Source organism: Peromyscus leucopus, chromosome 15 (assembly GCF_004664715.2).
Source record: "Peromyscus leucopus breed LL Stock chromosome 15, UCI_PerLeu_2.1, whole genome shotgun sequence".
Lineage (NCBI taxonomy): Eukaryota > Metazoa > Chordata > Mammalia > Rodentia > Cricetidae > Peromyscus > Peromyscus leucopus.
In genome coordinates, this window is record NC_051076.1 from 33,696,758 (window position 1) to 33,719,980 (window position 23,223).

Genomic DNA, 23,223 nt, shown 5'->3' on the forward strand with positions numbered 1-23,223 from the left:
GGCCTGGTGATATATATACATAAATAATCCCAGCACCAGGGAAGCAGTAGAAGGATCAGAGATTCAAGGTCATCCTTAGCTAAAATAGTGAAGGTCTACCTAGGCTATATGAGACTCTTTCGGAAAAAATGTTGGGGTGGGTTTTATTACATGTAATTTGCTCATTCACCTCCTCATTAGGTCTTCTAGGAGATCTAGATAATGTGAGGTTTACAGTGAATCGGTAGTGAAAAGGCCCCAGCTTCCTTGGGAAGTACTTCAGTAGCCAACCACTGTAGGCCAGTGATGAAGGCAGACAACTCTCCACTATTCAGAACGAGCTTCTTCCTTCCATGGGGATGCTGACATGCCTACTTTCTACAGGCAATGCGAATGGAGTAACCGTAGCAGGAAGCCAGGACAGAATGCCAACAAAATGAATCAACCCAGAGACCTTGGGCAGAGAAATTGATGACGGGTTCTTGGGTCAGAAATACACACAGAAATACCTAAGGAGGAAAGGGTTTATTTGGCCTACACCTCTAGGAAGTCAAGGCATAAACTGATTCAGAAACCACTGAGGGACGCTGCTTAGTGGCTCCAGAGTCGAGGGTACGTTTTGAGTGCAAGACGGGTAGGAGGAGTAAGAGGGGGCTGCTGGAACTGAGATGGTAAACAGTTTTGAGAGATGCTCTAACATTAAACCATCTCATTTTCAGACAGCTGAAGCCTACAATAGTTAGCTGTGTTTTGCCCAAAGATGCACACAGTTGCGCTGCAAGCGTACACGGAGCACCAGGCTTCCAGCGTTGTTCCCACTACACCAGTGTGCAGGCAGCAAAGTCTTAGAATATCGTAAGGATGATTTGTCGCTCCCTTCGCGGTACTAAGAACTGAACACGGGGCCTCGGCGGCTTGCAAGGTAAGTAAGTGCTCTTGCAAAGACGCGCGGTGGAGCCATGATCGGACGTTGGCTGGAAGGTCACTGATGTATTCTGCTGGTGCTGGGCCTCCTCAACGCTAGGGGCGTTGGGCATGCCCTCATTAGCACGACTCATAAGGTGATGACACTGCTCGGAGGCGTCTGCGAAGCTCCGGATCGAGAGAGACGCATTTCCCAAGACCGCCCTGGGGTGACGTCACCGGAAGCATTTAGGCTGAGCGCTCACGGAAACACCCCGGCGCTCTAAGCCCCGCCCCTCAGCGTCCTCACGTACAACGTGAGTCACGCAGAGCCAGCGGCCGGTCCCGGAAGCAAAAATCGGTAGGGGCGGAAGAGACGGCGGAAGGGCGGGCCTACGGCGCGGCGGCAGGGGGCGGGGCCGCAATGGTAACGGCCAAACCCAGGAGCCGCGCTTCAGGCAGGGCCGCCCTGTGACCGCTGCGGCCGGCGCTTGCTCCGAGTGGCCCTGCGGCTCCGTCTCTGCCATGATGATCCACGGCTTCCAGAGCAGCCACCAGGACTTCTCCTTCGGGCCTTGGAAGCTGACGGCGTCCAAGACCCACATCATGAAGTCTGCGGATGTGGAGAAGTGAGGCTGCGGGGCTGCGGGGCGGGGCCGGGCCGGGCGAGCGGGGCGGGGGGTCGAGCTGGGGGGTCGAGCTGGGGGGTCGAGCGGGCTCCGTGCACCGTGACGCGGTTCTCGGGACCGCAGGATCGGCCCCTCCGACCCGACCGTTGATTGACAACTTTAAGTACATGGTTCTGTCCCCAGCTCGCCACCTCTGCTCGCTGAAACGGTGGCTTCCGCAGGGCTGACCTGAGCGCGGCTGTTTTCGGTAGACTTTCCCCTCGCCCCTCCTCGCCTCTGCCTAAGCCTGCGCCACCTTTCGGGGCGTGGATGACCTCTTTCCCTCGGGGCAATGACAGAGATGGAATTTATGTTTAGCTTCTAGCTTGTGGGGTTCTGTGGTGGGCGCTTGAGATTCGGAACATGACCCAGTAAGTCTCACAGACTTAATAGTTTGTGAGACCGTTACATGGCTGTGTGTGACTGTTCAGGATGAAGATGCACACCCGGAGCGATTTCAGTTTTCAATTTTTTTTTTTTTTCCTTTTAGCAAATCAGGTGCTGTGATGCACTTAAGATGTGGAAGGTGAATGATAAAGTCCCAGGGAATTCATAGTTTCATGAGAGACCGTTATAATTACTGTGTGGCTGTTTAGGATGAAGATGTATATACACGGGGCGATTTGAGATGTGTGTGTGTGGTCAGTGCATTGGGCAGAGTCTTTTTTTTTTTTTTCTCCAAGGCAGGGTTTCTCTGTATGTAGCCCTGGCTTTCCTGTAACCCGCTCTGTAGACTAGGCCTTGAACTCACAGAGATCTGCCTGCCTCAGCCTCCAGAATGGGGGATTTGATTGGTTGATTGATAGTTTATTTCGAGACAGAGTTTCTCTGTGTTGTTTTGGTGCCTGTCCTGGATCTCGCTCTGTAGACCAGGCTGGCCGCGAACCCACAGAGATCCTCCTGCCTCAGCCTCCCAAATGCTGGGATTTTAAAAGCGTGCGCCACCACCGGCCCGGCTTGGGCAGAGTCTTGATCAAGTCTGGGGACTGGGTGGACGAGTAAAGCCAGCAGTCAGAGTGAGCTCTGAGATGTTTGGGGATGCCTGAACTATGTATCTTGACAAATTTTGGGGGCGGCCTGGCAGGGTATGTTTGGAGAAGTGCCTCCTCTGTCATTGGAGAGTGAGTTCTCCATTGCACTAAGGAGTTTGGATTTTATCTGATAGCCACCAGGTGTAGTTTTACCCAGAGTCGCTAAGTACAGTATGGCTGTGCCTGAAAGGTTTCTTGGAGGTGTTGTAGAAGATGGATTGAAGGTCTGGAGGGCGGAAAAGGAGGTCAGAAAGTGGCAAAGAGTTGAAGGGGCTGAGAGTAAGTGCTTAAGTTTGATGCATTTAGATAGTTAAAAATCACATATGTAAAAGAATCCCTGGTTTTTAACATTTTAAGTTGTTTCAAATTTTTAAATTGAGAATATGTTTTTAAATAGATTGACTTTTATTGTATGTGTATATGAGTGTTATCTGGCATTTTATGTGGGCCTGGTACCGAAAAGGGGGCTTGGATTCCCCTAGAACTGGAGTTAATGGACCGCTGTAAGCCTCCATGGTGCTGGGAACTGAACCCAGTCCTCCTCTGCAAGAGCAGCAGTGCTCTAACCTAGCACCATCTTCCTAGCCCATACATTTAGAGTATCTTAAACAAGACCCAGACACCTCGTTTCTAATGTCACCCTTCACCTTTAGCAAGTAAATAACCCAATTGATAGAGCTGGAAGCAAATAGATAGAGCATTTGGAGCAACTTACCTAAATAACACTGATTCATCTACATATGTAACTGGAGTATTTTGTAGTACTACTAGATTTTTTTCAGATAAATTGAGTAAAAACCCATGGAATTACATTTATTATTTCATATTTAATATAATTCAAGAAAGTAGTTAAAAACCTATATTTTACAGAATCTTCTTATGGATATCAATCTTTTTGTATTTAGTTTTTTAGGCATTTAATATTTTCCATCCCCTAGTAGTAAAAAATAAAATTTACCTAATTTTATGGTGAAAACATGCCATCTTACTGTTATTAACTATCCTAAAAATGGATACAACTTAGAAACACAGTCACAACAGGTGAAATAGATAGTATGTGCCCAGTTTTTGCATTATATTGTCTTAGGCATTTTCCTATCTTTTCCTTAAATGTTTTTAGTGGTTTTATAATATTTCATCATATAGTTGCAAGTTTGTATAACCATTTATTGTGGGGTTTTGTTGTTGTTGTTTGAGATAGGATCTCTACATAGTCGTGGCTGTCCTGGGATTCACTCTGTAGACCAGGCTGCCTCAACACACATATCTGCTTGCCTCTGCCTCCTGAGTGCTGGAACTAAATATGTGAGCCACCACACCTGGTTTATCTATTGGTAGTTTTGAGACAGGTCTCTCCACATATGGCTACTCTGAAACTCTCAGAAACCTGCCTGTCTCTGCCAGCGTGAGTGCTGGGATTAAAGCCTTGGGCCACCATGCCTTTATTATTTTTTTCCTTTTATTGAAAGTAGCAGCTGAGAGGTGGTGGTGCATGCCTCTAATCCCAGCATTTGGGAGGCAGAGGCAGGCAAATCCCTGATTTGAGGCTAGGCTGGTCTACAGAGTGAGTTCCAGGACAGCCAGGGCTACATAGAGAAACCCTTCCCCCACCCTCATACCCCCCAAAAAACTTTTTTCACCTCACATACAACCACTTATTTTTAATTAGACACTCAGTATTCCTTTTTCACTATTATAACAAGTTATTAGTATGTATGATCCAATCTCCTTCCTGTACTTGGTTATTTTGTGTTGCTATCTTGAGTCAGAAATTATAAATCTGATTAAGTTCTTAGACTATTTTGCTTGATTTGGCCCCAGGGTGGGATGTCAGTGTCCTAGAGAATCTAGTAAGCAAGTGTTGTGAGGTAGCCCCAGGGTGGGATGTCAGTGTCCTAGAGAAACTAGTAAGCAGGTGTTGTGAGGTAGCCCCAGGGTGGGATGTCAGTGTCCTAGAGAATCTAGTAAGCAGGTGTTGTGAGGTAGCCCCAGGGTGGGATGTCAGTGTCCTAGAGAATCTAGTAAGCAAGTGTTGTGAGGTAGCCCCAGGGTGGGAGTCAGTGTCCTAGACAGCCTTGTGAGCAAGTGTTGATTTCTCCCCTGGTCATAGATGCTTTAGCTCCTTTTTATCAACAATTTTGAAATTGCTAAGAAGTTGAAAATTTTACTGAGTTTTTTTTTCTTACAAGTGACAGGTTCTTCATTATCTTTTCTTTGTAGCTATGATTGATATTAGATGCCATGTAAAAACAAAAAGTTCAGCAAAATATGGGAGTTGTAGCGCCTTAAGTCATCTCCTAGGTGATATTTAAACTTTTTTTTTTTCTTTAACTGTTATGGGTCTTTGATGACCCAGAAATGAGATAGATGTTTCTCATAAGGAGCAGTATTTCTTCCCTCTAAAACCTAACGTATTTTATTTGATCATACAGGTTTTTTTAATTAATTGATTTTAGTATGTACACAAAGACTTGTTTGTGTCTAATTGGAAATAAATTTAAAGCTATTGGAAAGATTATAAATGTGCATAGATCTTTTCTTGACTTGATGTAAGACCATATTGTTACATAATGGGTTTCATGATGACATTTTCTGACATGTACATAATGTATTTCAATCACATTCACCTTTCATACTACACTATTATTCCCCTCTGATTCCTGCTAATCTCCTTTTTATTCCTACCTAGTCCCCCTTCTATTTTCTTGTAAGATATATTTTTTCTTTTTTTTTTTTTTTTTTTTTTTGATGCAGGGTCTCACTGTGCAGACCAGGCTGCCCTTGAATTCACAAAACTGAGATTAAAGGCATGTGCCACCACACTTGGCAAGAATATATTCTCTTATTTTTATCTTTCCTAATTTGGTGGTGGACTCCTTTAATCTCAGCACTGGGGAGGCAGAGGCAGGCAGATCTCTGTGAGTTCGAGGCCAGCCTGGTTGATAGAGCGATTCCAGGACAGGCTCCAAAGCTACACAGAGAAACCCTGTCTCAAAAAAACAAAAACCAAAAGAAGTGTACTTGTTTGTTTTTCTAGCCTATAGTAGAGTAGGAACCAAATGAAAAGGGGTGAGTGTTGGGTCTCGGTCTCACAATAATGGGGGACAGACCACCAAAGTCTGTTAAACCAGAAGCAAACTTTATTACATAAAAATAAAGAATGAAAAAAAAATATCACAGGACGCAAAAGCTTATCAGCTAGCTGAGACCACAGCCAATGTGGAAGTCTGAGGCTGTGGCAATGGAGTACTGGCCCCCATTTATAGTATCAGGCACAGGGTGCATGCTAGGTGTTACATACAAACAACAGGCATAGGATGCATGCTAGAAACATGTAGAAACAACATGTAGAGACAATATTAAAAGTTAACTTTGGTCCAGGCAGTTGTTGGCTATAAGGGTCAAGGGAGTTAAAAGTTAACCCCTGGCTGTTGACAGAGGGGCCGGCTGTAAAGCAGACAGCCATTGTTAGCAGTTAACCTTTAGAGTTGATGATTGTCTGTTTTTATCTCTTAAGCTTATAATTTTATATTTCTATATTCCTGGACCCTTCATGAGGATAATTTAGGAGTGGAGTCCTTCATTCTGGAGCAGCTGTAGGTTTATACACTATTTAACTTGACACAGCCCCATATGTTGTTAAGTGTGATAATCATTGCCAAGAAATAGTAAAATAAGATAGATGTTTCTTGCTTAAGGACACAGAAAAGTCAACAATTTAAATTGGATAGTCTCTATCAGAAGGCTTATCTTTATCTATACTTATGTAGATGTAAGTTCATCTGCAGAGTTCCCAAAAGGAAAAATTTTATCTTTTCCAATCATCTCCCTGCCCAGATGGAGACACTGGATGAATCCTGGTGTGTTTAAATTAGCAACTCAGACACTTAGTTAAATATACACTTTAAAGCCTCTTGTGAAACTTTCTTCATAAAACCATCCCAAAAAAAAAAGTTCTATGTTAAGAGTGAAGAGTGACAGTAGTTGATGATTCATAGCATGGCTAGGACTTGACTCCTGGAAACCTAGTTGGATGGTTAGAAGGTATTGGCTCAGGAAGCCTGTCTGGGAGCAGAAGCGTTAGGACCTACTGGCATAGGTGAATGAACAAGCTTTTGTAATTTAAACAACTGATCTGTATGTACTTCCTTTTACTCTCTCTTCCTATATCAGTCTTTTGTTTTCCGGGTTCAGCAAAAGCCAGGAAAATCAACAACATAATAAGCAAAATGTTATCCAATTGTACACTGCATACTTTATTATAAATTCTGGTATAAAAACTGGTCAATAAATAGTTTTATACTTAAAAAAAACCCACAAATCTATGGAACATTTAAAAAAGTTTTTAAAATCAGTAAGATTTGGTTCATAAGGTCTCTGGAAAATGTACTTGCTTAGAACCTTTGTGTTAGTTCTGTTTTCAGACTGAAATATAGAGACCTGCAGGTTTTGTCTGTCTGTCTGTTTGATTTTAGACGAGATCTCACTGTATTCCTAATTGGCCCAGAACTCACTCTGTAGATCAGGCTAGCCCCAAAGTCACAGAGATCTGCCTGCCTATGCCTTCTGAGTGCTGAGATTAAAGGTGTGCACTACCAAGCCTGGATTCAGGGTGTTGTTTTTGTTTTGAGTAAGGGTGTAAGTTGCAGCTCTGGTTGGTCTAAAACTTGTTATGTAGATCAGGCTTTCACAGAGGTCTGCCTCTCCCTCTTGAGTGCTAGGACTAAAAGTGTGCACCACCACACTTAGGTGAGGCTTGTTGTCTTTTGAAGTGGTAAGAATATAATTGTTACATATATTATACATATATATTATATATTAAGTGTATTTCTTATATACGTATACTGTGTATTTATTTGTGATTAAAAACAAGGCAAAGTAACTGGGTGGAAGACATTGTTTTAGGTGGGATGATATGAGATCAGTTCTGAAACAGTGGAATATACATATTCGTCTACTCTATAACACCTGCCCATCTGTCTAAAAGAACTTGGAGTTTCTGTGCAAGGCTTTACTATTTTTCCCTTTACTTCTCTTTGACTTGCTTCTTTTCCTGCTCCTCTTTCTATTACTTAGCAGCTTCATTCTTCCATTCATGCCTCCTGACTTGTGTTTCATGCTGTGTCTCTTAAACAGTACTGCTTGTGACTGTTCACTCAGATTTCGGAATGGAGAGAATTACAGGAGTAATTGGTCAGTATTCAACCCAGGATAAGCATATTGGGCCAGATTTCCAGGGTTTCTAGCCAGTTCATGGGCAGTTGCCTTTGGTTGAGATGTTGAACTTTCATCCCTGAATTAGAAGTTCAGGTTGTAACCAAGGTGATTAGGTCATAAAGTGTGGCAGTCCATGTACTTACAGCTTTGATTTTCTAAAAATGAATAACTAATTGTCACTTAGTTTTACAGAAGCTAGGGTTGCAGTTAGGTGATATGTGCCCAGCCTGTGAAAGGCCCTGAGTTCAATCTCAGGCATCAAAAAGCAAAAAGAACCGGGCGGTGGTGGCACACCCCTTTAATCCCAGCACTCGGGAGGCAGAGGCAGGCGGATCTCTGTGAGTTCGAGGCCAACCTGGTCTACAAAGTGAGTTCCAGGAAAGGCGCAAAGCTACACAGAGAAACCCTGTCTCGAAAAACCAAAAAAAAAAAAAAAAAAAAAAAAAAAAGCAAAAAGAAATCTTTTAACTGGGACTATAAACCCAGCTTTTAAAAACATTAATTTTTTTTATTTATTGAATGTTATTCTAATCTTAAATGGTCTTATAATAAACTCAGAGTCAGATATTGGGGTGAAAGCTGAAAGATCAGAGAAGCAGAGGAAGCCACAGCCACCTCTTACCTCACCAACTCCACAAATCCTCTGACTGAAAAAACCTCTGAGTGCTCACCCGAAAGGGTCTCAGCTGAACTGCTTTAGTTCCTGTGTCCTTATATACCTTTCTCTGCCCTGCTGGCATTTCCTGGGATTAAAGGTGTGCGGCACCACTGGCTGGCTGTTTCCAGTGTGGCCTTGAACTCACAGAGATCCAGACAGATCTCTGCCTCCTAAGTGATAGCATTAAGGGTGTATGCCACCACTGTCTGGCCTCTAGGTCTGATCTAGTGGCTGGCTCTAAAGCAGTTCAGCCGAGACCCTTTCGGGTGAGGACTCAGAGGCTTTCAGTCTGAGCATTCATGGAAACAGGATGGGCTGAGGAGTTGGTGAGGTAATAGGTGGTGGCTGTGACTTCTCTGATCTTTCAGCTTTTTACCCCGATACCTGGCTATGAGTTTTTTATTATAAGAACATTAAGATTTGAACAACAATTAAAGCTAACTGTCTTACATCATTTTCCCCCTTCTCTTTGGCCAACCCTTCCTGTGTAATCCTCCGCTTGCTCTCTCAAATTCATGACCTCTTTCTTTAGTTGTTGTTGTTGGTGGTGGTGGTGGTGGTGTGTGTATGTATTACAGCAATCATGCCTGCTTAGTAAAGTAGCGGTGGTTGTAGGTTCTCTAAGAACCATAGCCTCACTAGTCCCCGATATGATTTCCTCTTGAGTGGCTGATTGGAGAGCTGGTGGTTACCACCAGGACACACGTGCCACTCTTGTGTCCTTGCATTTGTTTGCATTTATTGTTCCATGTTAGTTGTTGTAGTTCACAGTTGTTAAACCCAGTTTTCTTAAGGACTAAAGGACCAGTGAACTGGACAGCTCCTGCCCCAACTTAGAGGCTGGCAACTTGTACTTAGCATCAACCAGGTGCTGCTGTATGACAAAGCAGGCCATGTGTTGTTAGGCCAACTTTTTTCTTTTTTTAAACCAGAAGTCACAATATATACAACAATAACAACAACAAAAAAATCTCAGTTTTCTTGACAACTTTTCAAGTAGGAAAACAATACCATTCATACTAGCAAACACATCTGTGTGCTGCTGATTTGTGATGCTGACTTATCTTCTAATGAAGTTGCCTGTCTGAGGCACGTGTAAAGCATATGGCCTAGCATGTTGGATAAAGGCCTGGTATTATACTAGCAAGAGTACTAGCATACTCTTGAACTTTCTGGGCTTTTCTTGGCTCACAGAATGGTTTTGGGGATCAAATTTTACAAGTAGTGAAATTGGAATTGATACTGATTATCTTTAAATCCTCACTTTGTTTTTTTTCAGGTATCACTTCCTGCTCTCTTACCTAGGTTAGCACCATAAATACTTGATGAACAAATAGATGATGAGCCTTTCATAGATTTGTTTTAAACGTCATGCACTATTGAACACCTTCTGTGAAGTCAGAATTGGGTTGGGGTGAGAAGAAACAGTGACGACTGTGAAGATAATGAGCTGCCCTGGTCTCTGCTTCTGTGCAGGCTAGCTGATGAACTGCATATGCCATCCCTCCCTGAAATGATGTTTGGAGACAACGTTCTAAGGATCCAGCATGGCTCTGGCTTTGGAATCGAGTTCAATGCTACAGATGCACTCAGATGTGTGAACAACTACCAAGGAATGCTTAAAGTAGCCTGTGCTGAGGAGTGGCAGGAAAGTAGGTGAGAATTTGGGCGGTTACAGGCAAAACATAGGGAAGACGTGGTCAGTAAGGATTTAAAACTCTTTATTCTAAAGCTCATTTTTCTGAGCCATAAACTGAAGGTTAAGTTTTACACACCCTGCTTGAATATTTGTTAAGTTGATACATTTGAGCTGAGCTGTATAGGTAGGTATCCTTTCTCCAGACTGTCGGTGTCCTTAAGTCCAGTCAGTCCATTGTATTTTAATGTTCCTGTTTTTGAAGAAAAACATTTTCTTGTAATTTTCATTGAATATCTCCCTGTAGAATATTAAAACTAAGGGAAATGTTTAGTTTTTGTTTTTTGCTAGTTAAATCAGCAGTTATTTACGGTATACTGGGTGTTTTGGAGGATAGAAAGAAATGTAAGCTTTAAGTCATGTCTTAGGCAGTATAAGATGACCTAGCAAGACTGTACCAGCACTGACAAGTTAAATAACAGCTAAATGTTCAGAAAACAGTAAGAAAGGTTTATGCTAGTGAATGGTAGTATATGTATGCCCTTAATAGGATCACTTACATTGTATGTGTATTGTAGGGTATTTTATATTACATATACAATGTATAAATTGGTGTGCATGTGAATACTGATAATATGTGTTCTAAATCTCATCTTTTTGCTTTGGTATTTGAGGACGGAGGGTGAACACTCCAAAGAAGTTATTAAACCATATGATTGGACCTATACAACAGATTATAAAGGAACGTTACTTGGAGAATCTCTTAAGTTAAAGGTAAATTTGAATTTTTTGTTGTTATGAATCATTAATTTTCTTGGATAATTTCAGCACTAGATCTTTTACTATGGTTATTATTTTTCCTCACTGCTTTTATCCTGCTTATTTTTGGTTGTGGCAGGCTTTAGAACCTTATATGAGGGGATTTAGTTTGTTTAATTAATTAATTCTATCTGTTAGTGGAAAATAAAAGATATAGGCAGTTTCTTATTTTGTTTTTCTTTCCTCTCGATTTTTTTTTTTTTTTTTTTTTTTTTTTTTTTGAGATGGGAGTCTTTAAGAGGCTGATATTGAACTTTTGGGCTCAGGTACCCTTCCGGCCTGGGCCTCCTGAGTATCTGGAACTATCAGTATGCACAAGTACCTGCCTAGGAACAATGTTCTTTAAAACCTTACTTTGTCTTGGTTTTAGCAGTGTCACAGTTAAGAAGCAATCTGTCCTTGGTAATGCGTTATTAGGTGGTTTAGATAGAAATGACTAGCTGGTAGCTTAGAGTTTTACATATGAACAAACAGAACTGTTGAACAGAAAACTTATATCCTGTTTGCACTGAGTATAAATTGGTATGATTTTAGATGAGTTACTTTTTTCTTTTCTTTTGAATGGTCAGGAGCTTTCTGTGTAGTCCAGTTTGGCTTTGAACTCAGAGATTTGCCTGCCTTCGCTACCCCGGTACTAGGATCAAAGTCGTGCGCCATCACACCTGGCCCTTTAGGTGATATATTTAATCAAGACACCTTGTTACCAGTAAGTTGAGAAAACAGTAATGCTTATCCATCACAGAATTTTTATATGACTAGCTCACAAGCACATCCTGATTACCTTTTAGCATGTTTGTGTAATCCCTGCCTGGGAACGTCACTTGATGGAGGGGCACTAGGAACGTGGAGTTGGAAGGTCTCTATCTACTAGCTACATTTAAGATCTACAGTGACACGGAAGTGGAACACGTGGGCCTTAGGTTGTCTGTCTGTCCGTCATAAGGAAGAAGATTGTTTTAGTGTAAACTCTCTTCCTTAACAGTTATTTAGGGCTGGTCAGAGGGCTTGGTGAATAAAGCGACTTGCTGCCAAGGTAGATGACCTGTGCTCAATCCCTGGAACTTACTGTGGTGGCAAGACAGAGCCAGCACCTACAAGGTGTCCTCTGACCTACACACACACACACACACACACACACACACACACACACACCACACAGAACTAAATTTTGTTAAAGTAAGTTATTGTGAAAGACCCCCAAGGGGAGATCTTCCTCCGGGAGAGACCCCAAACCCAAGGAGCACACCGAAACCACAGATCAGATGCAAACAGCAAGAGGGTTTATTAAATGCACAGGTACCTGGGGGCCAAGTCTCTTGGAGGACTTGCGCGCCTTCCCAGGGCAAAGGGGACTTTTTATGGGTTTCCAGGGGCAAAGGCGCGGCTACAGGAGCTAGAAGCATAGTTACAGGGTCCCGATTGGTTGCTTTACAGAAGGCCAGGGTGAACTTGGGTCGCATTCTTTAATTATCAGAAGTTTGATGTGTGGCTGACTCGTCCTTGCACAAAGTATAGTGGGTGTCTTTCCAGCCCAGCTGCTTATTCCTCAAGGCCAGGGGCCCGCCATAAAATATCCTCATTTAACCCAACTGTCTTTCTCCCAAGGCCGCTGACCACCATTATCTCCTCCCTAAGCCAGATGGCTGGCCACAGTTATCTCTCCCTCCCAAGGCCGGATGGCTAGTTAGTTACAGCTGTGAACTTCTGTCTTTCTGTTTCCTACAGAATGGCGTTTCTTAGGCTAAGTTATGGGGGGCATTACTTCAGCCCAACACCCATATCCTCATAATGGAGTGGGGGTCTTTCATTCCCCATTTTCTTTTGTACCAAATGGAATCTTTCATTTTTAAGATGGAGAATAAGGGGTCAGCTCCATCTCTGACTGTCTGAGTCTCTGATATTGCTGGGTCAGGATCAAAGCCTGGACAACAGAAACCCTATCCCTGATGAATTGCACCAATCTATTGAGGATGCATGGCCCGAACAATAAAACGAGCAGGAGGATAATTAGGGGGCCCATAATGGTGGAGACAAGGGTCGTAAACCATGGTGACCTGTTGAACCATCCTTCAAACCATCCCTGATGAGACTCGAATAATTGTTGTCTTTGTTTTAATCTTTCTCTTAATTTAGCCATGTTGTCCCTGACTACCCCAGTATGGTCTGCGTAGAAGCAGCATTCTTCTTTGAGGGCAGCACATAAACCTCCCTCTTGTAGGAAGAGTATGTCCAGTCCTCTCCTATTTTGCAGCACTACTTCTGACAGGGATGTCAAGGATTTTTCTAACGCACTAACCGATTCCTCTAGGGCTTTGATGTCTGTATTCATGGCTACTTGGAGCTGTTTGAATTGGCCGGTCTCCATAAGGGCTGTGGTCCCTGTACCTATCCCGGCTGCTATTCCGCCATGGTAATTCCTCCCAGTATCAGGGCCAGTGTCAGGGAAACAGGCTCTCTTTTAAAACGGGTGTTTCTCATTTCAAAGTGACTATAAATATATTCAGGTTCATGATAAGTAACTTTGGGCCATAATTCTATTAATATACAATAGTCAGAGGTCAAGTTCAGCACTGTAGTGGAGACGCAGGGAGTGAGTCCCGTGTTACATGCCCAAAATGTTCCTTTAGGGGCTGTAAGATAATAAGCCCCTGATGGAAGGGCCTGAGTGGAATTGCAAAGACCTTGGTGGGATGGTGGAATGGCTCCTAAGCAGAGCCCTCGTCCGGAGACTTCGGAGAGAGTCAGCTTGTGCCGGGGGGCGGTGTGGCATCTTGTAGGAGGGGAAGTCTGGTTAGTGAAATTCCCCATAACAGCAACCCCTTCGTAATAAGGGGGACTTGAAATTAGACAAAGCCAGCAACTTCTGGTTTTGTTTGGGGCAGTAAGGTTGAGGGTTAGATACGCCCCTTGGATTAATTTCAGGAGTCTATCCCAGTACCTGGCCTTACAAATGAAGCAGTGGTGGCCATGCTGGCTGTAGGGGACAATGTAATAGATCGGTGGGGGAGCTGGGCTGGGGCTCTTTCAGGTTGTGAGGGTAACTTTTGTTCTGGGAGAACAGGGTTGGGGCCCACAGGAATGTTAACTGATTCTATCTTTTGTTTTATTTGGAAGGTGAATCCCCTGTCTGTTCCCGTCATATAGAACCTGACTCCCCAGGACCGTCCATCGGTCCATGAAGAGAACTTTGTGCCCTTCAGGGTGAAGGAAATGTTTAGTGAATCTTCTCCCTTTTTACTTCGTCCCACCTTGATAAGATCCCAACTGGAGCTAGGCTCCCAGTACACGTCCCCGGTCGTTTCACATCCCCACTTTGCACAAAAAAAAGATTCTAGTCCCCCACATTTGTAAGTTGTATCCCAGTCCCTTCCGTCCCTAGGGCATACATACAGCTGGGTCTGCTGTAGCTTTCTATAGGCTGACCGCGTTCGGCAGCCAGGTGAGTCGGCTATATGTTGTCCTTGTGCTGTAACCCCAGTCTGTATGGCCCGTTTCTTTCGAGACATAACATTGTAGTGGTCTGCATTTAGGACAGAGGGCCTGTTGGTGTGGGTGTACTCGGGGATATCCCAGGTATCCAGCCTAGCGACTAGGTCGCATATCTTGGGAGTCAAGTAGGGCCACCATGTGTTAGGAGCATGCTGAGCAGTCGTGGACCAAACTACATCCCCAGTTTGGGAAATGACCTGCCAGGTAATTTTCTTAACCAGGTGGGGGCTCTTTGGTGATGCCCCTCTTAATGTCAGGAGGAGGACTATTAGGGGGATCAAGGGACCCCCGGCTGAGTCTTATCTTTAGTGGGTTTGGAGATCGTTGAACTTTCCATGTTGATGTCTCGGTGCTCTCAGCTTCGTCGGGTTCCTTGGCAGCCTTCACATGCGATGCGTGGACCCAAGCCGCTATCCCATCAACCTTGAGTGCGGTGGGAGTAGTTAACAGGACGGTGTATGGTCCTTTCCACCTCGGCTCTAGGTTCTTGGATTGATGGCGTCGGACCCAGACAGAGTCCCCAATCTTGAATGGGTGAGGCACCACCGGGCGATTCAGTTGCTCCGGTAGGCATCCGCCAGGGGTTTCCACACCGTCTTTTGCACCAGTTGGAGGGCTTGGAGGTGTGCCTCTAGGGTAGGGCTAGTGGCAAAAGAGGAGATGTCAGGGTGAAGGAAATTTACAATTGGTGGGGGAGCCCCATACATAATCTCGAACGGGGTTAGGCCATGAGGCCCAGGAGTGTTCCGGGCTCGGTAAAGGGCTAGGGGGAGGAGGAGCACCCAATCTCTAGTGCCAGTTGCAAGCGTTAATTTGGTTAAAGTCTCCTTAATGGTTCTATTTGCACGTTCTACCTGTCCTGAGCTCTGGGGGTGGTATGCACAATGAAGTTTCCAATCAATCCCAGTAGCCTGGCCACCTTCTGACTTACCTGGGAGACGAAGGCGGGCCCATTGTCTGACCCCAATATCTGGGGCATTCCATACCTGGGAAAAATTTCTTCCAGGAGCTTCTTGGTTACCACGTTAGCGGTCTCCTTCTTGGTAGGGAAGATCTCCATCCACCCTGAAAATGTGTCTACAAAAGATCAGAAGGTATTTATATCCATATAGTCCGGGTTTTACCTCGGTGAAGTCAAGTTCCCAATGGACTCCAGGGCGGTGACCTCGCAGGCGGCTCCCTCTGCTCAGATGGGCTTTTCCTGGATTAACTTGGGCACAAGCAGGGCAGCTGGAAGTCACCTGTTGGAGGACCTGTTCCTGATTCAATAATACAGTGTCCGAAGCCTCATCAGCCAGAAGGGCCCTCATCTTGTTTTTGCTCAAATGGGTTAACGCGTGGAGGAACTTGAGCATGTATTTGGTATGGGAGGTTGGCATAACTAATTTGTTATCCATTATATAAGCTTGTCGCTCGGGCTCCATTTCGCCCCATTTTCTTTGCTAGTTCCTGGTCCTCCGGGCTGTAGGGCATGGGGTCTCTGCTTGGCTGCTGGTCCTGCAAGACCAACAGCTGGTCGCCCCTAGGGATTGTAAGGCGACTGTCCGGGCTGTCAGATCAGCCAGCCGATTTCCCCGTGCTACGACAGAGTCATCTTTTTGGTGCCCGGGACAATGTATGATGCTGAGCTGATGCGGGAGGAACAATGCCTTTAAGAGGTCTAAAATTTCCTTTTTGTTTTTAATTTCCTTACCTCCGAGGTCAAGAGGCCTCTTCTTCTGTAGATTTCTCCATGTACATGAGCAGTGGCGAAGGCATATCTGCTGTCGGTATAAACCATGAGTCTCTTACCTTCCGCCATCCGGAGGGCCTGGGTCAGGGCGATCAGCTCTGCTCTTTGGCCGATGTTCCAGGCGGCAGCGGTGAGGCCCAAACTACCTCTGATTCGGTGGTAACGGCTGCTCCGGCCCTCCGTTCCCCTTCTTGGTGGAAGCTGCTCCCATCCGTGAACCAGATAAAATCTGGGTTCGACAGCGGTTGATCTGTTAGGTCAGAGCGGGTGCCATGGGCCTCCGCCAGAATCTGGAGGCAATTGTGCTCCTCGGATGGGTCTGGCAAGGGCAGCAGGGTTGCGGGGTTGAGGGAGACAACTGGTCCGAACACCACTCGGTCTGTGTCTAGCAACAGAGCCTGGTAGTGGGTCATCCTGGAATTTGAGAGCCATCTATCTGGGGCTGCCGGACCAGAGCTTCCACCGCATGGGAGGATAACACAGTTAATGGCTGTCCCAAAGTCAGTTTCCCTGCATCCTTGAGCAAAACAGCAATGGCGGCTACCATGCGCAGACAGGGGGGCCATCCTGCAGCTACCGAGTCTAATTTCTTGGATAGATAAGCTACAGGTCTCTTCCATGGCCCCAGTCTCTGTACCAGTACTCCTTTTGCAAAGCCTGAGTTCTCGTCCACGAACAGTTCAAAAGGCTTGGTCAGATCTGGTAGGCCAAGAGCTGGTGACTCAAGCAAGGTGCTCTTAATTCGTTGAAAAGGCCTGTTGTTGCTCCTCTCCCCAGTGGAACAAGGTTCCAGGCTTGGTGAGAGGATACAGGGGGGCAGCCATCTCAGCAAAACCTGGGATCCAGAGCGACAGTAGCCGGCTGTACCTAGGAACTCCCGCACCTGGCGGGGGTTCCTTGGAGGGGGTATGGAGAGTATGGCCTCTTTCCGTGCTCTCGTGAGCCATCTCTGCCTCCCTCTAGGGCATAACCCAGGTAAATGACTTATTTTGACAAATCTGAGCCTTCTTAGCCGAAGCCCGATAGCCCTTCTGTCCCAGTTTAGTCAAAAGGGCCCGAGTACCTCTCAGACATTCAGCCTGGGTTCTGGCTGCTAGGAGGAGGTCGTCCACATATTGGAGCAAGATTAAGGCCGGGTGTTCAACCCGGAATTCAGCTAGGTCTGAGTGTAAGGCTTCATCAAAGAGAGTTGGGCTGTTTTTAAACCCCTGGGGGAGCCGAGTCCAGGTCAACTGTCCTGAAAGTCCCATCTCTGGGTCTCTCCATTCAAAAGCGAACAGCAGTTGGCTCTGGGGTGCAATCTCAGACAGAAGAAGGCATCCTTCAAGTCCAGTATCGTATACCAAACATGGGTTGGTGGAAGAGTGCTGAGGAGGTTGTAAGGGTTTGGCACCGTGGGGTGTATATCTTCAACCCGTTTATTAACCTCCCTCAGGTCTTGAACTGGTCTGTAATCCCCTGTCCCAGGTTTTTTTTTACAGGCAGGAGGGGGTATTCCAAGGTGATCGGCAGGGCACAAGTACTCCCTGGTCCAAAAGCCTCCGGATGTGTGGTTTAATGCCCTCGTGGGCTTCCCGGGACATAGGATACTGTCTGATTGAAACAGGAGTGGCGGAGGCTTTTAACTGAATAACAAGTGGGGGTTGGTCGTGAGCCAGCCCCAAGCCGCCAGTCTCTGCCCATGCCGAGGGAAATTCCCTCAACCAGTCCTGCATTTCTTGTAGTGGCCCCTTAGAGGGCTCAGATTCAAACAGGCGGTATTCCTCTTCCAGTTTTAGGGCTAGGACTTGTAGGGGGGTCCCTTTGGGTCCTGTAACGGTCGACCCCTTATCATCAAAATAGATCTGAGCCTTGAGCTTAGTCAATAGGTCTCGGCCCAATAATGGGTGAGGCAGTCAGGTATATGCAAAAAAGAGTGGGTTACCTGTCCAGATGCCAGCTGAACCTTTCTCTCGGTGGTCCATCGATACCTCCTGCTACCTGTGGCCCCTGGACCAAAGCTGTGCGGTCACTGAGAGAGCCTCCGGTATGGGTCAGGACTGAATGTTGAGCCCGGTGTCCACCAGGAAGGTCACTGGCTGCCCCCCAATCTTGAGAGTTATCCTAGGCTCGGGGGGGCTCCTGGCCTTGACCTCTCTAATCCTCCAGATTGAGGAGGTCCGTGGCCCTTGACTTAGGTCTCCGAGACCCTTGAGCTTGCTTCTTTGGGCATTCACGAGCCCAATGTCCTCTCTTTTTACAGTAAGCACACTGGTCTTTGTCAAGCGATGTCCTTCTTCGATCTTTTGTCCTAACTCCCTCACTGATCTGTCCCTGAGACACTACAGTGGCCAGGACTTTAGTTATTTCCCTATGACGCTTTTTATCTCTCTCTTCCTGTCTCTGCCATAACCTCTCCTCCCGCTCTTCGGGAGTTTCTCTCTTATTAAACACTTTTTCTGCCTCTCTCAATAAATCTGACAAGCTGAGTGAATGCAATCCTTCCAGTCTCTGTAACTTGGCCCTTATATCTGGACTTGACTGATATATGAAAGACAGGATGACACCCGGCGCCTGTCCTGGATCTTCCGGATCGTACGGGGTATACATCCTATATGCCTCTCTAAGCTTTCTAAGAACGCTGCCGGCGTTTCTTCCTTTCCCTGGGTCACATTCCTAACCTGGGCCAGATTGGTAGGACGTCTAGCCGCCCCTCGGAGACCCGCCAAGAGCAACTGGCGATAGAGACGTAGGTGCTCCCTACCTTCCGGGGTCGCGAAGTCCCAGTTCGGGCGGGTGAGGGAAAGGCTGCGTCAATGATATTAGGCAATTGGGTGGGTCTTCCATCGTCTCCTGGAACCTGCTTCCGAGCCTCCAGGAAGACCCGCTGTTTTTCCTCCACCGTCAGGAGTGTCTGCAGTAACTGCTGACAATCTTCCCAAGTGGGCTTGTGGGTCACTAAAATGGACTCAATCAGGTTAGTCAAGGCAACAGGGTCCTTAGAGAAAGGAGGGTTATGTTGTTTCCAGTTGTAGAGGTCAGAGGCTGAGAATGGCCAGTATTGGAGCTGGTGATTAGGACCTTCCCTAAGGGGAAAGGCTCTGGACTCCTTGGCTGGCTCGTCGCGCTTTCCTCGTAGGCGACCGGCAATTGGGGAGGGAGCTGGAGTCTCATCTTCCCTCTCTCTCCTTAGAGGCTGTTCAGGCGCCTCCGCGGGGGCCGTCGGTCCCTCTGGTGCCATTGCAGGGGCCGCCGGTCCCTCCGGCACCCGATTCCCTGGGTATGGTGGTGGGTCCTCTGTCAGGAGGTCAATAAGAGGTGAATTGGGGTCTGGGGGGAGGACAGGAACCTTAGGGGAATCCTTTCGTGGAGAACAGGGTAAAGGGAGGAGGTAGGAGGGGCGGGAGGGAGCGGTGGTTTGGCGCTCGCGGGTGGCGCCGTCCCTCCCAAGCCCCCCTCTCCAAACCGGGCCTCCCCAGCCGTCCCTAAGCTGGTCCCAGCACAGTGCCATAGTGGAGGAAGTGCGCTCGGCAGTGGCCCTTCGCCGGCCGGGGAGCCGTCCCCCGCCGATCCCGTCCCGGGCCCCGCCTGAGCACCGGTGCCATATCCTGCGGCCGCCTGCGCATCCGCTTGCGCGTTTCCATATCCCGCACCCGCGCTGCGCGCCCGCCTGTGCACCCGCCGCCTGTGCGCCCGCTTGCGCGTTCCCACATCCCCCGCCCGCCGCCTGCGCGCCCGCTTGCGCGTTCCCACATCCCCCGCCCGCCGCCTGCGCGCCCGCTTGCGCGTTCCCATATCCCCGCCCGCCGCGCCTGCGCGCCCGCTTGCGCGTTCCCACATCCCCCGCCCGCCGCCTGCGCGCCCGCCTGCGCCGGAGCGGCGGGCCGCGGGGAGAAGAAAAGACTTGCTGGTGTGGGGTTTGGGAGGAACAGGGAGTGGGAGGGATCCGCCGATCTGGCTTCCTCGGCCCCGAGATTCGGCGAGCGCTGCTGCTGCTGCCGGGGGCTAGGGGGAAGAGAAACGGCTTAACCCATGGGGGAGGTTCTGTTGTCAGGAGTCTCCACATGGCAATGTATGGGACCTGGTCCCGGTGGCCATGGGGACTCGGAGCGAAAACTTTTCCCTCTACCTGTGAAATAAGACTGAGATTAAAGGTTCCCTCGCGAGGCCATCCCACATCCATTCTGACCCAATCGGCCTCGCAAAGAGTGATCCATTTCTTCTTCTTGATTACGACCCCCTCGTTGTTGGCTCGTGTCTTCACGTCTGACCAGTGGTCAAGCGTGAGGCTCAAGGGGGTGGTGACAGTCTGTCCCATGGCTGTTTCTAGGAGGAGAACGGTTAAACAGAAAACAAGGAACGACAGACCAATACAAATAAGACTAACACGCGCTGCGCGGCTTCGGTTCCAAACCGAAAGCAAAACCTCAGAAGGAGACTGCGGGGGTCCAGCCCCCTCTTCTCCAACCAACACAACGTATCCCTCTGATACGTGAGTGGCCCCAAAAAACCGTGCCCCTGTGGGGACTTCAGACCGTGCCCCCGGGGGGTCTCAGACCGTGGAACGTCTTCCAGGTTCGCAGTGGCGGAGTCTGGGCCCGTCAGCCCCTCCCGATCCACTGACTCAGACAGATTATCAGGCGCGCAAACAGACAACGTTCAACATTCAGACAAACAGACAACACTCAGACAGGACAGGGATGACATAAACCAAGGCGGCCGGCTTACCTCCTGATGGTGGGTCGGTGGTCCCAGGGAGGGGTCTCAATCCCCGTACGGGCCACCAAATGAAAGACCCCCAAGGGGAGATCTTCCTCCGGGAGAGACCCCAAACCCAAGGAGCACACCGAAACCACAGATCAGATGCAAACAGCAAGAGGGTTTATTAAATGCACAGGTACCTGGGGGCCAAGTCTCTTGGAGGACTTGCGCGCCTTCCCAGGGCAAAGGGGACTTTTTATGGGTTTCCAGGGGCAAAGGCGCGGCTACAGGAGCTAGAAGCATAGTTACAGGGTCCCGATTGTTGCTTTACAGAAGGCCAGGGTGAACTTGGGTCGCATTCTTTAATTATCAGAAGTTTGATGTGTGGCTGACTCGTCCTTGCACAAAGTATAGTGGGTGTCTTTCCAGCCCAGCTGCTTATTCCTCAAGGCCAGGGGCCCGCCATAAAATATCCTCATTTAACCCAACTGTCTTTCTCCCAAGGCCGCTGACCACCATTATCTCCTCCCTAAGCCAGATGGCTGGCCACAGTTATCTCTCCCTCCCAAGGCCGGATGGCTAGTTAGTTACAGCTGTGAACTTCTGTCTTTCTGTTTCCTACAGAATGGCGTTTCTTAGGCTAAGTTATGGGGGGCATTACTTCAGCCCAACACCCCATATCCTCATAATGGAGTGGGGGTCTTTCAATTGGAGGCTGTATCATAAGTTGATGTTAGCTGAACATGTGAGAGCATGCATGAAATACTTGTCCACAATTTTTTAGTTTCATGAGATAGAAACTAATTCTTTTGGTGTGTGTGTGGGAGGGTGTTCTTATTTTCTTTTTTGTTTGTTTGTTTGATTTTTTTTTTTTTTTTGAGACAGGTTCCTCTGTGTAGTCCTGTCTTTCCTGGAACTCTCTATGTAAACCAGGCTGGCCACCAACTGATAGAAATCAGCCTGTATTTTCCTCTCAGGCGCTGAGATTAAAGGTGTTTACCACCACGCCAGCTGAAACTAATTCTTAGTTTCTCCTCCTCCAAACTTTCCTATGTGTCCTTCCAGTACAGAAACAAATTTGAGAAAGTAAGACGTTCACTCATTTATTCATTTCATCAGCTATATCTTAAACGTTTGCTGTGTGCCATTGTGTAGTGCAGTGAGAGAGTGGGGTGACTTTATTCTCTTGAGAGCTTTACAGACTGTGGTCTCTGTCCGAGCTTCTGATTGAAGAAGTTTGCGGAGAGCTTAGGTCATTTGATATTTTGTTGCTGGGAATGAGGAAATTGGATTTTTTCAAACCTCATGCAATAGTGATGATGATTGCTTTATGGATTCACTTAGGAAAAGCTGCATTAGCTGTAAGTATAGCATCTGGAGCAAGAACCAAGGCAATAGAGATGGAGTCTGTATAGGAGATAAAACTGTGTTTGGTATTCTCTTACCAACACTTTCACTATAATATAATTTCTTCTAAGGTGTTGCTGATGTCAGCGTGATCTCCCACTCCGGTAGTGATGAGTAATGTCCTCAGGCTTTGTCAGAATATAGGCTTTGCTTCAAACCAGCATCATTTACCAGCCTGGCAAAGCAATTTGCGCTCTCTCTCTCTCTCTCTCTCTCTCTCTCTCTCTCTCTCTCTCTCTCTCTCTCTCTGTGTGTGTGTGTGTTAGGGGTATACATATGCCGCAGTGTGTGTAAGTTAAGACATCCTTGGGTGTGGATTCTTGTCTTCCATCTTGTTTGAGACAGGGTTTCTGCTGTTTTTTCTGATGTGTCCAGCAAGCTTCTGGGGATTCTCCTGTCTTCACCCCTAGGAGCACCAGTAGTGCACACATGCACTATTGTGTCTGGTATTCTGTTGATTTGGGTTCTTCAAAGTCAGACCTTAGCCCATTGAGTCATCTCCCCACAGTCTGATCTTTTGCAGAGTCTTATTTTGATAAATGGACAGTATCAGTTGCGAAGCAGATTCCATGTGTAAAGTATTTCGTGCAGTGTCTGTTATGCAGAGAAGACCTCAGCAGATGGTCTCAAATAGCAGGGGACTGTGTTTATTGAAACAGTGGGAATGACAGGAGATGCTTTATGGTCTAAAGTTGATGAATGTGGTTTTCTGTTGTTGTTGTTTTAATGGAATGACTGAGGCTGTAAGTTAAGAGAACTTAGTGCTCTTGTAGAGAACCCAGGTTCAGTTCCTAGCACCCACATAGTGGCTCACAACCGTCTGTAAGTCTAGTTCTAAGAGATTGTCCTGATACCTGTGGGCACCAGGAATGCATGTGGTATACATATATACATGCAGGCCAAACACTCATTCACATACAGTAAATAAATCTTTAATTACGTGCAAAGATTTTCAGGTAAATTATTAGAATTTTGTTCTTTAGTGATCAAAATAACCTTGCAAG

The 23,223-nt window shown here is 46.8% G+C and overlaps 1 protein-coding gene across 1 annotated transcript in view; it reads left to right on the forward strand.

Annotated features, from left to right (window-relative positions):
• Positions 1-1,275: 1,275 nt before the first annotated feature.
• The window catches only part of Tiprl (TOR signaling pathway regulator), a 29,998-nt gene continuing 8,050 nt past the window's right edge, over positions 1,276-23,223 (forward strand). Inside the window, exons 1-3 of the mRNA XM_028864392.2 lie at positions 1,276-1,511; positions 9,933-10,112; positions 10,767-10,866. Of these exons, the coding sequence (XP_028720225.1) occupies positions 1,408-1,511; positions 9,933-10,112; positions 10,767-10,866 (384 nt within the window). The 5' untranslated portion in view covers positions 1,276-1,407. The remainder of the gene's footprint in view (positions 1,512-9,932; positions 10,113-10,766; positions 10,867-23,223) is intronic.